The sequence below is a fragment of the Athene cunicularia genome (assembly GCF_003259725.1).
Source record: "Athene cunicularia isolate RWA chromosome 6 unlocalized genomic scaffold, athCun1 chr6_part1, whole genome shotgun sequence".
Classification (NCBI taxonomy): Eukaryota; Metazoa; Chordata; class Aves; order Strigiformes; family Strigidae; genus Athene; species Athene cunicularia.
The window spans coordinates 17,868,980-17,884,050 of record NW_020799105.1 but is presented as its reverse complement, the minus strand read 5'-3'; the positions used below and the strand labels follow the sequence as shown (position 1 = coordinate 17,884,050).

The following is a 15,071-nucleotide window of genomic DNA, read 5'->3' as shown; positions in this document are numbered from 1 at the left end:
TCAAGACAGACAATATTCAGCTCAAAAAGCAGGACACGCTTTTCTACCAGGAATTTCTCCATGAACAATGCTCGTTAAAATGAAACAAATCTCTCAGTCTGTCACGGATATATTTTAAATGGTAAATCAAAGAGACATGCATATTTTCTGGCCAGAGTACCATAAAATTCCTATTAACTACCATTTGCCTGAGCTGAGCACTCAGTACTAACTCTTCTACTAGTCTCAGAAACATTATATACACACTCTTGTCTCACTCTAAATAGCCGTTACTGTTGAGCTATCATGACTGTCAGTAATAAAGATCCAGTATCACTTGATATTTTGTTCTGGAAAATACCTGTGGATATAGCACAATTCTGAAGTCTGGTATCTCAGGGACATGCATGTTAATAAGAATAAATAAGTTAAAAAGAGTATTTTCCTAGGTTCCCATGGGAACACAGCACTTACTTCCAAATCTGGATAGTTTCAAGATACTGAGATATTAAAACATATCTAAAAAAGCTATTCCTAGATTTTTCAGTGGCTTTCTGGTTACTATTCATTGGGACTAATGGCTGAAGGGGCAGAGACCCATTAAAGCACAGGGGTACCTAGGAAAGAGCACGCAAGTGAGGCCAAGCACCTAGGAAAGGCACTGGGAAGTAGCCAGAAGAATCTTCTCAATGTCTGAAAAGGTAGCTCCACTCTTTGGGGCTGGAATGGGACTGACACTCACCAGTGATCATAAAACAAGCTGCTATTGTGTAATTTGTTTATGACATTACACACTCTTTACACTGTCTTCTAAGAACACCTGTCTGCTGTCTGCCATGGTTTTGTGTGCTATCCAGCCACTTACAATTACAACTAAACATATCTGCTACCCAATTTGAACTACAGAAACTATTGCACTTACAATACATGTGGGGAGAAATTAATCATTACTTTGAGATAAAGAAGTTCTGCTTTTATTTCTGAAGGTGACAGAACCTAGTGTTGGGGGAAAAGGAATCCCAGGACAGGGGGAAAAAAAAAATCATCTAGCTAGAGCTGGTGAAGGTCTCTCTACTTGCTGCAGAGAAATAAAAGCATTGACGGAAGTTGCAATTGTAAATTGAGAGATACCTCCGGTCTTTAGAAACACAATCTGCACACCTTATGCAGATTCCTAAACAGGTACAACTACATCCCTTCTCTCCCTAGGCTTTCCACATGCATTAGGACTTGCAGCCTAAACCAAAATTTGCTGATGTCAACAGGATTCTTTTTTTTTGACTGTCATTTCATGTCCCTCAAGTGACAAGACTACGGAACAGATTCCATCTTCTCAGGATCACAGATCTGTTAGCAATAATTACAACAGACCAGTTGCAAGCTAACCTAAAAGCTGATGAAAATGTAATTCTTTTGAAATTAAAAATATCAGGGGGTCTTACACAGAATAGCAAGAAAGGCATGGTGAGCATTAAACAAACAGATGAGATAAAAAAATGTGCTAGACACTTATAACGCTGTATACAAATGTACCCTATTAATAGAGATTTCTCAGTTGCACTAATTTTTAAAGAAACAAATCCCTGCAGATTAAACAAGCAGACAAATAGAATTATATCTACTGGCCTATTTCTATAAAAGCAGAAAGATAAATAAAATGAGAACTTAATCTAGAAGACCACATGGATAACATGAATTAGGTTCTTGGAAAAACAGAGATTTAGACAATAAGAGAAGCTGTGTTTCAATCAAAGTCTTTGATCATTCAAGATAAGTATACTGGAAAATGAAGTTTTCTGCTTTATTTTATTTCTTTAGGAAATAATGCCTTTCTTTTCTGTTTCTATCCAAAGTACAAAAAAAACACCCCAAAGAGAAACAACTAAAATCTCCCACTGTTCTCTTACTGAACACAACTCTATTCTCCCATCTGAAATCAAATTTTCTTACAATGGTTACTTCCTCGACACTGTACATTAAATATGCTGCAGCTACAGTGCTATAACATTTCAATTAGCTTGTGATATTTTCAATATTTCCCTTAAGTTCTTTATCAGAATACACAAAAGAAGAAAACTATTTATTTACTGAACAATAAAAGACAAACTCTATCCTCTCTCTAAAAAAAGCTTCATTAATCTTGCATAGACTTCAGTTTCTTATTGTACAGAAAACAAAAAACCCTATAGATGTCTGGAAAGGTATCCTGCAATGAGAAACTTCAGGTTATTTATTTCATTGCTAGATTGAAAGTAAGGTTGGAACTTGATCATTTCATGTAATACCTGCACACAGAGAAATTGCTTTTTGTAAGGTGCAAAGACAAAGACATAAAATGCATCATGTGGAGATTCAGGACAAGCTGGAATAAAACACAACTTCTTTTAAGCAATAGAGGTAATTAGCTATTAAGATAACTTACCATAGAAAGTAGCAAGTCCATTAACAGAGTCATAAAATCAAACTTGCATGTCTCTCTGTAAACGATACACCCTAATACAAGCACAAAATCTTAGCTTTCCAGCACTGAGTCACTCAGAGTAAGAGACAAGTCCCTGTATGCCAGACCCAAAACTCAAAGGTGTAGGAGTTGTACAAAGCCACAGCAGGCCACTTGGCCAGCTTCAGCATCAAACTCTAACAGCAGCCAGTCCATTCCTCTTAGGTGACAGTTCAGGGACAATTTCAAAAGCAGGGCTTTCTCTCAGGTATCACTAACATGTTTCAAGTACTCTTCAGGTTCCTCACTATGCCAAGAGGAAAACAGACCTACCACTAACTCGCATGGGGACACACAGGGACGTAAGGCCTTTTAGAATAGTCTGTTACAGGCATGGAAAAAAACTAGGGGGCTTTTTTATCATTCTCAAACCACAGTGAATTAAAATGGCTTCAGCGAGAATCCTTGCTGGTGGATCCCTCTGTTGCCCATACAACTAGTCAGGACCAAATCAGTCAAAGCCCAGAAGCACATCAGCCTTCCACCCAATTCACAGGAGACAGCTCAAGCAAAACACAGATGGCAAAAGTAAATTCCATAAGCCCTATGAAGTGCATGACAGTTAACTATGCTTTAAATTACAGATGGTCACCAATTGGGACACAGTACCAGAACAAGGTACATACACCTGTAACAATGACCGCACTCTTCAGAGCACTTGTTATCAAACCATTATCTTCAGGGATTGCTTATACTTAAAACTATTCACTGACACCGATATTTCAGACTTAAAGTAAAATATTAGCATCTACATTTAATGCATTCTGGAAAACATTTGCCTGAAAGAACAACTTGCGTAAGAAAAACTACAGTAAAATGGACATATCCTGAAATGGATTTCAAGAAAGCAAATTTCCACACCAGATTCTTGTATCCTTCAAGGTATGACAGTCTTGTCACCATGGTATTTCAGGGTTTGCTTCCCAACTATAAAAAAAGGACTTTTTTTGAGCACATATATCAAGCCTTAATGTATATGATTTTTTTATTGAGGAATTTGTAACTACAGTTGTATTCTTTATTCTTTTCTGGATTCTACAAATTCTGTAAGTTTATGAAGATTTGACATCAGTGGCAGACCCATTTAGTGTACAAGAAGGAAAATAAACAGGTCAGGAAACAGCAAGTGCTGGATATTTTCAGTGTATGTTCTAAGCCCAGGAAAGAAAAGAACCATTTTCTTGCACTGCACTTTGTCACCCTTGCAGTACAGACTTGTAGATTTACACAGGAGGCAAGACAATCCCAATCCAATCTTAAAACGTCTCAATCATTCAGTCTTCTTCCTTGAGCCAACTTATCACTTATCTTCACAGCTCACAGCAATTTCACCAGGATGCTCTGTCTTCAGTTTTTTATGAGATGGCTCTCCCGGGAGAAGAGACGTGCAATGCTCTAAGGATCGTGCAATTTCATCAATTGTCCATTTGTCTTCATAAAGGGCATGCTCCTCTAGCGTAAACGGCCCTTGTTTGGTTCGGGTCAGCTCTTGCATAGTGGCACAGGTAGCGAGTTCTACAGTAGAGAATAAAAGAGAATTTAGAAAAAGTGCAGGGTCAAGTTTAACTACTGTAACTCATTTAAAATGTATTTTCACATGTAGCCTTGAACGTTTTTCTGCTTTGAGAATGAAGTTCATGAAGATTTATCACTCATTTATACCTTCTTAAATTTAAGCCAAGGAATTTCTTTGATTTCAACAGATCTCCAGTGTAGTAAAGAGTTCAAAATCTGACAGAAAGTTGTCAAAAAGTTTTCCAGATTTAAATCAGAATGAAAAGAGAGGAAATAATGACCTAAGATATAAGCAGAACATTCTGTATTCACAAGTGACTTAGAAGATCATGTATTATTTTTCCACAGATTTGAGGCCTTAGCACTTCTTGCCTTCAGGAAGGACTTTTGACATTTTGATCTTGTGCCACCTATCAGGATAATATAAAGTAAAATAAGGAAAAATAAAAAAAATATTAACAAATGCTCTGCTACAGTAAATAAATACCAGTAAGACAGAATTACATAATGAGGGGCTACAAAACATAACAGCAACCAGAGCTGACTTGTAAGTGCATCCTTTCTGATGCTGGAAGATTTTTACTGCATTTTAAATTTTTGAAAAGGAACCTGCTGAGGACAGCCTTCATCTTGGTTTGTCATTAAAGGACCAAACAGAAGCCACTATGCTCAGAAGGCAGTAACAGAAAGAGAATCTTTGACTTGCCTAAGCACAAATAACAACATTGAAATTCATAGGGTTATTCCACATTGCTTGCTTTCTTGATCTGCAAATGTACCATTAAAATATCTAAAAAAAAGAAGGATTATCTGTTCTCCATCATGCAGTTTGATACATATAGAGCATAAGACAAATAACCCTGTGGGGAAGACAAACCATTCACAGTTCAGGTAAAGGAGAAAGAAAACACTAGAAAAATCATCACAAATGTAGAAGTCTTTCCAGCAGAAAGGGTTTATTATGTGCATGGTAATGTTCTGTGCAATCTGTTTTCAAAATGTGATGAATAATGTTTAAAAAGACAGTACCTTTCTTCTTCTTCTCATCCTTAAACCTGAGTTAGCTTTAACATATGGAGAAGGAAAGAAAAAAAAAATCCCCACCTCGCCTTGTATTATCTTGCTCAGCGCTATTACTTGCTCCATTTCTAGTAATTATTTAGCCTTCATTTCCCCATGCTCCCAAGGAAAATACCTTAGTATATAAAAGCAAGTGATAGCACTACAATTCTGCAAAATAATAAGTACATAGTACATAGAAGATATATAAAATGACAGATTTTTTTTTTCATAAACAGACATATTCATTCCTTAAACTGCCATGGGTTTTTTCATGCCTACCTTTGCCAATGTCACTGACCAGGCTCCTGACATAAAAGCCACCACCACATTCGACATCTGGAATGTTAATAGTGACATGGTAAATTGCTAGTGCAATGTGAAATCTACTTCACATAGAAACCATGCCCCCACATAAATGTAAAAATGCGCTAAGCAAACAACTCAGTGATAAAATATTTATAGGATGCAACATCAATTATTCATCCTGTAACATATGTGTGGGTGAGATTGCTAAGCTAGACAGGAGGGAAAGCAAATACAATGGCAACTGAACTAACTCACTAGAAATTAAGTACTTGCCATGGTATGTTAATAAATGCCTCAGTCCTATTAATTTTAAAGGTTTCAGAAGGTTGTTTCCTATTTCTAATGATGAAAACAAGTTATTTCAAGCATAGTCTGAACTATCGATGCATTTAAGAGACTGCACAGAGGCAGCTCCAATAAAATTTTTAAATGCTCCTTTAACTTTTCCCTGTTCTCTCAGCCCTTCCTTTCCTTCTCTACCAGTGATCAGCTGCTAATCACCCCTACTTTAGTAAGGGCTGCAGTAACAGCACTGAGCTCTGTCACTCCTACCTGCTCATCATATAACAGCTGGTCCAGAGGACTACAGGCCAACTAGGCAGCTGATCAATGCAAGACATTATCCTGACCTCACAGTAACATCAAACATTTATAGCAGTCTTTTTAGTTTATTTATTAATGTGCTTCTTAATGCACTACCCAAGTTTCTTCATGTATGACAGAAGAAAGGATAAAATCCTGCCTCCTCAACTGAGAAAGAGGCCTGACAGTAACTGATACTGCTCCTTGCTGCACCCTGGGAGAGATGCCAGCAGGTCTGGGCATCTGGGCAAAAAAATGGGCAAAGTGAAGCAAGCAGACCTGAGAAAGGAGGAGTGAGCTAGAGGTTACAAAATTATGGACAGATGCAAATAATCCCTCGACCAGCCTCTCAGAATTTTCAATCACAGGAAGATTACATATAATCAGCTTAATTTAAAATCAAAATATGGTGCTTCTACTGCGAAGTGAAAGTCTCTGCACATGGGCTTACACCAAAAGAACTAGCTGAGGGAAATGAAACCTTTTTCACTTCTTTATTCCCATTCTGAGTGTAAATACGCACTAACAAGCTGGGAGCATCATATGTAATAATCTTTGGCCTTTACCCAGTGTGAAGAGCGGTGGCTGGAAGTGTTGCAGAGAGAGGCTGTACACTCTTACTGGCCGAGCAGGCTTTGCTTCAACTACCTCTCCTCTCTTCATCAGAGTTGATAGCCTTTCTCCATCCTTCTTCAAAGCAGAATAGCTGATCAGATGATAGAGCATGAAAATCTCATAAGGTTGTAATAGAACAAGCTTCTCATCCTCCATATTCTGTTAATATTGTACCTCAGTAGCATAAATTTTACCCTTCTAATCCTCTCCAAGTGCTCATGAAAACATCAAACCACTGGCAAGTGCTTCTAAAATCTCTTCGACACAGAATCATCTCATTCACCAGTAGCTATATAAACTGGAAAACAAGAGACAGTCCTGTATTTATCTCTTGCTGTACAGATTTAAAAGCGTTTCATCACTCAACTCGTAGTTTATGAAAACAAAGGGTTACTATAAGGGCTACAAAACTTGCACCTGCCTCTAACATACTGTTTCACCCAAGTCTGCAGGGTGTACTCTGTTTCAGTGTTACGTTGAGCCGAGCACTGAGAGCTGCTCAGGCAACTCCTTGCACCTTTGCTTGCCTCACGCAGGGTCCTCCCTGAACAGCAACTGCCAAGTTATGTAGCCTTGTTCTAGGGTGTTTAGGGGACCACTACAGAACAACAACAAAAAAATAATTTCACTGATTACATGAAACTTTACCCAAGGCTCCAACTTTGGTCTTGTCAGAACGATGACCACAGAAAAATCAAAAATGATCTTGCTCAAATTAGCAGAAGGCAATTTGAAACAGGTCACATGAAGCAGAACACCTACTGAATTACTGACCTTACAGTGCTCACGTTGGAATCACAGTAACTGATCCATTGCAAATGCAAAGCAAAGCATGTTAGCTTAAATCACCATAAAAGCCATCTGTCACAAGCTAAGTGCTTGCACACTGCCAGCTACTATGGCTCACCTGACGAAGAAATTTGCTAAGCTATGGAAACTCAGTCACTAATCACTCATTCATACTCTAAGTTTTCAGGAAACTAATTTGAGGTCATTTAAGGCACTTCCACACAAATGTCAGTAAGCCTCCTCTTACCCTGGAACTAAAATTAAAGACTCACAGCTTTGCTTTCTAATTGGAAGACAGCATAGAAACCACCAAGCCCTGTCAAGCTATTTAAGACTGCTTTGCTACTTCACATTTACCATAAAAAAACCACTAGACTCCAGGTTACCATTTCTGCTTGATGTTCAAATGGGCATGACCTGCAGCTGCAAATGTTAAAATTCTAAGTTCGCCTTGTCTCAACCCTCTTGCCAAAATGTCTTTTTATTTCTAAGAGCACTGATTTCTGTTGGCAAGTCCCAACAGCTGAACACAACAGCCAAGAGTGTCTGAGTGTTGTGGAACTTACAGTGGAGGAACCTGCATTATGTCCCCTGTGAACTTCTGCAGCACATTTTCAAGATCTCCTTTTGTTACCTGGTCTGTAGAAAGAAAACAGTATGTTAGCAATGACTACTCACATGGCACTAATGACATCAATCACGTTCTGCAAACAGATACAAAGAAGAGTTCCCTCCCATCTGAATTTAGATTGGGTGAAAAACACCAAAGAGATAAAAAACAGAATGTAGGTAGGAGTGTGAATTATCACAGAGTGGAACAAACTGTCCAAGGTGATTAAGACAGTCTGGTCGCCTTCAGAAGGGCAGAAATCCCAATATACAGGTTTCTTTTGCAATTTCATGGGACTGCAAATTCATTTTTATTGGGAACTATGCAATAACTACAAAATTTGTCCTATTCTAATTTTTGTTAAAGGACCAAAAAGAATAAGATGTTCATCTAACCTTGGAAACTTCTCTTTAAGAATACCTAACTGCAGGGAAAAATACAACAGATTACTAGAGAACAAAAGCACGATTTTTTTTTTTTTCTAGTGAAGAAAAAACACTGCATCTGGAACAACACATCAAATTTCTGTATCAAACAACTAACCTGCAAACGCACACCAGGGTATTGTTATATATTAAGTAAGGCAATTTTACTGAAGAAATCCTGTAAAAGAAAGATAGCTGCTTTAGGCAATCTAACTCTCTTTCTAGAGTACACATACAAATCTGTCTGACTTTTATTAGAAGGCTATAACCTAAGTAACTGATTGCACTGGTCCTTTGAAATACTATTCAACAGAGATGACATTCATCCCTAATTTGTTTAGAGAGCACAAACATTTCTACAGTCTAGGACTTGACTAGTCCTGCGTCTTGTAAGTTATATGCAATGAGTGTCACTCTGCTAGGTCAACAGCATCCTGGAACATAAACCAACCAAATTTATTTATTGATCTTTCATTATGTTTTTGGAACAGATCTTTACTTCCAAACCTTACAAAACAGATGCACTTCATGCTATAAGTAAAAAAAAGAAGAGGTTTCTTTCCATATCAGCTTTGGAAGATGGCAATGTGGTGCCATACTTGACAAAGCACACTTTGCAGCCTCAAGCTGTCTCTATGTCCCAGCAGCTGTTTCAAGAAGTGTCGTTAACAGCAAGGTTGCAAGGCACAAGTCAGTCAAGGGTGCTGAGAGACCAACATACATCAGAATTCAAGGTAGGAACAACAAAATCAATTGTATAGTAAGTCTGGATCTTCTGAAGAGCTTCTTGCATAGTTATTTGAATCTTCTTTTTGTGTTACTCTAGTTTAGCAACATATCACAACAAAACTACATGGCAGAAAGTTAGCATGACCCAGGTCTATGCTGGTGATCCTGTCAGCCTTCTTGTGAACCCCAGGTTGCTTCACTCAAGAACTTAGTGTTCACTTGGGGTTCTCTTTCAGTTTTTACCCCATGAACTTAATTTTTGGCTAGGGCATTTAAAGAGACACCCAAGTTCAGTTCCTGCTCTGATTTCATATTCCCCTGATTGAGAGGTTACATCTAGCTTCTGAAGAAATCACTCATGGCACAAGCAATCTCTATCTCTGGAAAAAAAAAAAATCCCTGTGTAAGGAATGATGTATTAAGCCATTAACAAAGTTGTGTGGTGTGTTAGCAAAGTAAATATTTACAGATGAGTTTGCTAAGATCTAGACTAAAATGTATTTGTCTTCTGCAATACATCATGGCACAAAGTGGCTAGTATTACATTCTGAAATCCTAAAAACACTTGCGTTTTTGGTTTTGTTCTTTTCTTTCAGCATGCACTGTCTTTGTGTTAATGGACTATACTGGATTCTTGCCCTTTCCTAAAATAACACAGAAGCTGGTGGAGCTTTCACCCAACTCTGCTCAAGAAATGCCCTAATAATCTGGTCCCAAACGAAGTTTCACTGTGTGTAAACTGTGTATTTGTTACAGGCATCAGACTGGACTCATGGCTCTGCAGCACTCACAGCCCACACTGGAAACCAGCTCCTTCACCACCTTTCAGCTCCCCCAGTCATTACACCCACAGCATCTTTGCGGGGGAATGCAGTCCTGCTGCCCGGGAGAATCATCTCTTTTTAGGCCCAAAACCCACATTTCCTTCAGCTGACTTTGGGCTTGGGTTTAGTAGGCTAAGTTTGCCTGGTCAGCAAATTTAAGGAAGCATTTGGTCTCAGCCCTCCATCAAGCATGAAATATGAACACACACATAAATGTTAATTAGCATCAACAGTCCCAAAACTTTCTCTCCCCATTTGAATTCCCTTCTTTTCTCCCTCAGAGTTGAGAGATGTTTCTGCAGGACACATCTGTCACAGATCCTAACTGCTCTTGGTACTCAGAGTTAGCCTACTCCTCCAAATATCCTCATTGCAAATACCAAATATTCTCATCTGTTAGACTGCAGAGCACAAGTTTTTGGTAGAAGATAGGTTTAAACTGCAGCTCTCTGCCCTTTCAGGGAAGGGCATGGCACCTGCCACCCTGTTTCACAATGATTTCAGTGAGAACTGTTGAGGTTTGGCCCATGGGACAGCTGCATCCAGTCCCCAGGAGTAACAACAGCCTTAGCTTAGAACAAAATGACTGTACCTGCTCTGTGAGTGCACTGTTCAGAATACATTCAATTTAACACTGTTTTCTAAATTTCTTCCTAAACTCTTAAATCAACTCTTAAATCAAGTGGGGTTATGGGATCTCTGCACAGGCCTTCAGTGGGCCACTCCTTACAATTCTATTAGCATCCCAAAGCACCCAAAATTTCAGTTCTCCAATGCTTCTAAAAACATTGAAAATGAGCCTATTAGCTCCCAACATAAAAATTTTTAAGAATAGTTGTGCTTCTGAACACTGGTGACTGTTGATCAATTTTCCTGCTATAATCATAAAGGAAGTTAATAGAAATTACCAAATTAAAAGGTGGCAATTGTGCCACAACCTCATGCAGCCTCCACTGAAGTTGAGATACTGCCCTGTGCTTGTTAACAAACCACCAAAAGAGAACACAAGAATTATCCATGACAGTCCAACAGAACTATAGCAGATGACCTCAACTCAATCTAGCCCAGCACAAATTATTTGCAAACAGACAAGCAGAATGCTGAAAGGACTACTTTTTTCAAATTATTCAGGTAGCTCTAGTAAACCTATTTCAGCATAATCAGCAGAGACCTGCAGAAAATCCCTGTAAATTTTGTTTGCCATGTCTGTATATAGTCTGTAGGCAGCTGGGAAGAAGTGGGTTTCAGAATGCACATTCCTGTGCATAGTTACAAACATTAAAAAAAAAAGGCTACAAACATTAATATGCTCAAGAAACCATCAGAGGAATACTAAGTGCTATCTGCTTCCAAAGTCAGCATCTGATAGCCGGGGAGCAGTATGAAACCATAACCTAATTTCATGTGCAAATGCAAACTCATTGTCTGATAAGAAACAAGCAAAAACCTGTGAGAAGTTCAGGAGGGGTTAAACCCAAGGAGCTCTCCTCAGTACATCCTTTCATTGTGACTAACTGCAGTACACAACAGTTTGCTTTCTAAACTGCTGTCTAGGGACACTTTGAGGACTAAAATGTAACACTTTCTTATAGTTAATATAACGGGCAACTTTCTGCAGGCACTTTCCTTGCGTGGTCCAGTGGAATCATTCAAGTGTGTTATATATATATCCTGCAAGCTGTTTTAGTGCCCTTTCTCTGCACTAAGGTCCAATTCTGAATGCCACTGGCACTTCAGGATTTATAGTCCCTAGCAGATGCTCTGCTTCTCCCAGGATCCTTGTAGGTGCCAAAGGAAAGCTGACATTCAGCTCAAATATCTGGTTTGTCTGTTCTTGGAGTACTAGTTAGGGTTAGGGATCGGGGATGGTGGGCCACACTGCAGAAAACCAAGCTGCTTTGGAGAAGACACTGGAAAAAATGAGAAATATCTACTTTACTGGAAGAGGAGGAAGGAAGGAAATAAAAAAATACATAGGTAGCATGGAGAAAGAGGAGTATCCATGTTCTCTCTTTCTTCTTTCTGAAGAATTCAAATCTGATTGATTTGCACCAACATGGAAAGCAACTTGAGACCAATTTCACAAGCTTTTCTCTCAGCCATCAGCTCCAGCAAAACGATACTCTGTCCAGCACCCAAAACTGCACTGTCCCAGCGATGCCAACACTGCTCTTCATGGACCACATGATGAACTGGATCATGAAACTGATCTCTGCTTAGAAAGATAAGCAACTCAAAAAAAGGGGGTATTTTTAATCCAAATCAGTTCCCCAAGCACACCGTCTAACAGAAAGCTAAACCACCATAACAGAGGAGGTGGTGCAGAGGTGGGAACTACTGTAACAAGAGCTGCCAATGAAAGAAACATGCATGAAAACAACACTAAATTCTGTCTGCAGTAAACAATACAAAATTAAGCAGCAAGATTAGTGGTTCAAGAAACAGATTTTTTAAATATATTAATTGACCGTGGGAGTTGCATCTACTTAAAATTGTATTTCACAGTTTATATGGGAGTATCTACTCTGAATACTACTCAGTGCAGAACCACAACATTCTACTTTCTGAGAGGTACACATAAAAACCAAGAAAGTGCTCTCTCCAACCATCATAAAGTGTTGGCAACTCTAACACCACATGGATGCTCAGTCCTTCAGAAGCTGAGACTTAGAATTTGATCCTGAAGCAAAAGCAACATCTCTGAATAGCATTACCTAGTAAATAAGTATTTAGAATGATCCATCAAGTTAATGTGGACAAAAACCTCACACTTGCCTGCCTCATGAAGAAAGAAAAACTGCAAAAAGAAAGGACACTGGGGGTGAGAGGTGGAATCCAGGCTACTTTTTTCATCACACTATTAAAAAAAAGATCATTTACTTCATGTACCTATTTACAAGTCCCACACTGTTTGAGGTACCTGGTGAGTTACAAAGCAACCAGTTACCTATTGGGTTATTTTTTAATTTTTTTTTCCCCAGGTTGTGAAAGAACTAATGGCAAATACATTTGGTGTGTCCCCGGTTAGCTCTACATTGTTTCCTACATTGCAGGACGTCCACTCCCACAAAGCCACAGCCAGGATTAGTTCTGAAGCCTTAAACTCTTGCCTTAAACTCTGTGGGTCAGAAAAGTTTATTTATTGAAGTTGCTACAACACAGACTGTAAGCAAGAACAAGATTTGGTAGGTGAACATATGTAGAAAGCAGTTTATGCTAGCCTCATTTTTGTCAAGCAGTTTGTAGTTAAAGGGGCATACTAGAGCAAAGATTTAAGTGCTTTATTCCTCCACCAGCCTTGAAGGGTGTTACTAGATGAGCACTCATGAGACTATGCGCGGAAAGGAAAATTTTGCTGGACACAGCACGTCATTTGTCAGCCTGTCAAATGTTTAAAATGACACGGCGCTGCCCAATTCTATTTTCTCCTTCCTAATCTAATGCCTGGTTTGTTTTTTTTCCAACAGAAATGAACACTTGCACTGGACATAATTGCATGAAGCTGGTCTGAATTATACGAGCACTGAAGTTGAAGATTAAATAATCTTAGTATGATTTCACTTTAAACTTAATTTCACAGAGACCCAAATATCTCTTCCGCTTTGCTATGATAGAGACCATTTATGCCTTCAAATCACATCAAGTATATAGATACGTTTATGCTTACCATAAGGTTTTTCTTCAGTTACTTTTCCTGTAGCATCTAATGTATCAGTAGCTTTGCCCAGTACTCCAATGGCAGTGTATTTCTGGGAAGCAAAAAGAGTTATTAGTGAGTCGGGTCTTCAAGGTTGTTTCTTGGTTTGTGGTTTGGGGGTGGGATGGGGTGGTGGTGGTTTTGGGGGGTTTGGGGTTTTTTTTTTGTAATAAAGATTGCAACTACCAAGTACTTCAAATCAGGACAGGAATACTATCTGAATAGTCAATCCAGCAACTTTGGGTAAGCAAAAGTAAAGATGAAAAGACATGGAGCTAAACAAAAAATGCACCTAGGATTTCAGTTTTAGAAACACCAGGAAGAAGCAACATAGAATCTAATTTTTACTATAATTACATCAGTCCCATAAAGAAAATAATATCATGGTAAAAATCAAAGTGTCTGTGGGGTGTCACATTACCGTTGAAGCAAGGCACATAAGAGTGCCTTTCACATAAAGTTTTTCTATTCCTTCACAATTTTAAAAAAACAAAACAAAAAACCCCCAACACAAATTCCTTTACTTGTGAAAGCAAAATACTCACTTCCAAGGCAAAGCATTACAACAGTTGAAATGCACTGATATGCAATAGCCTAAAGCAGGAGTTTTGAATATCTAGAACCTGGTAAGGACCTTGTGACCAGCACAGGGAGTACAAGACCCATGCATGACATCTCTGCTCATCATGGGTTCTCCAAATATTTGTTTCAGGGTTTTTCAGGGTTCTTTAATGAATCCTTCAGTGTATGTGTATGAGGCTTACATGAAGAAATTAACCTATTCCCAGGCCTGTAGCTCTTATGGCATTTCACCTGATGTCCCTCTTTTTCACATTTTCACCCTACGTACTGCCAGGCTGTGGGTTATGGCAGAATCTACTGAAGCTGACAGAAAGCCTCCATGAACCAGCTGCCCCATGTCTTTTCACAAGGCTGCCAATACATGCAGACTCACTCTGTAACATGAGTTTGGGTCAAGTTTGGAGATACCTTCAGGTATGAAAATCTGTGGTTTGACCCACGGCCTATCCCATTCCATTTTCCTCAGCCCTATGTTAAGTCCAGGGGTCTTCAAAGTATACATGTCCTGGGAGAGAAAAATCAAGGTGTCCCACATGCCTCATTTCCAGTAAGGTTTCAGTGAACTTACTCCCAAATGAGCTAATCCAAATTTGAACCAAGCTGCAAAAGAATTTATCTTCTAGAAGTTGGTTGACCAAATTCTACTGGAACACATCCAAACAGCCATAAGAACTAATATTTTACCCTTTGATGCAATGCATCTTTTTTCATATACTTGAGAACTACAAACAAGCTAAAGTAGTAATAGCATAGGTGTACAAAACACACATACAAAATGGGACTACTAAAACATGCCTCGATTTTGTTCCATGTGTCAACGTGACACTTCAATGTATTTCTTCAAGTAACTGCCATG

The 15,071-nt window shown here is 38.8% G+C and overlaps 1 protein-coding gene across 1 annotated transcript in view; it reads right to left on the bottom strand.

Annotated features, from left to right (window-relative positions):
- Nucleotides 1-3,437: 3,437 nt before the first annotated feature.
- The window catches only part of TRUB1 (TruB pseudouridine synthase family member 1), a 28,760-nt gene continuing 17,126 nt past the window's right edge, over nt 3,438-15,071 (bottom strand). The window contains 6 exon segments of the mRNA XM_026851166.1: nt 3,438-3,790; nt 3,792-3,994; nt 5,336-5,392; nt 6,511-6,650; nt 7,915-7,987; nt 13,604-13,685. Of these exon segments, the coding sequence (XP_026706967.1) occupies nt 3,746-3,790; nt 3,792-3,994; nt 5,336-5,392; nt 6,511-6,650; nt 7,915-7,987; nt 13,604-13,685 (600 nt within the window). The 3' untranslated portion in view covers nt 3,438-3,745.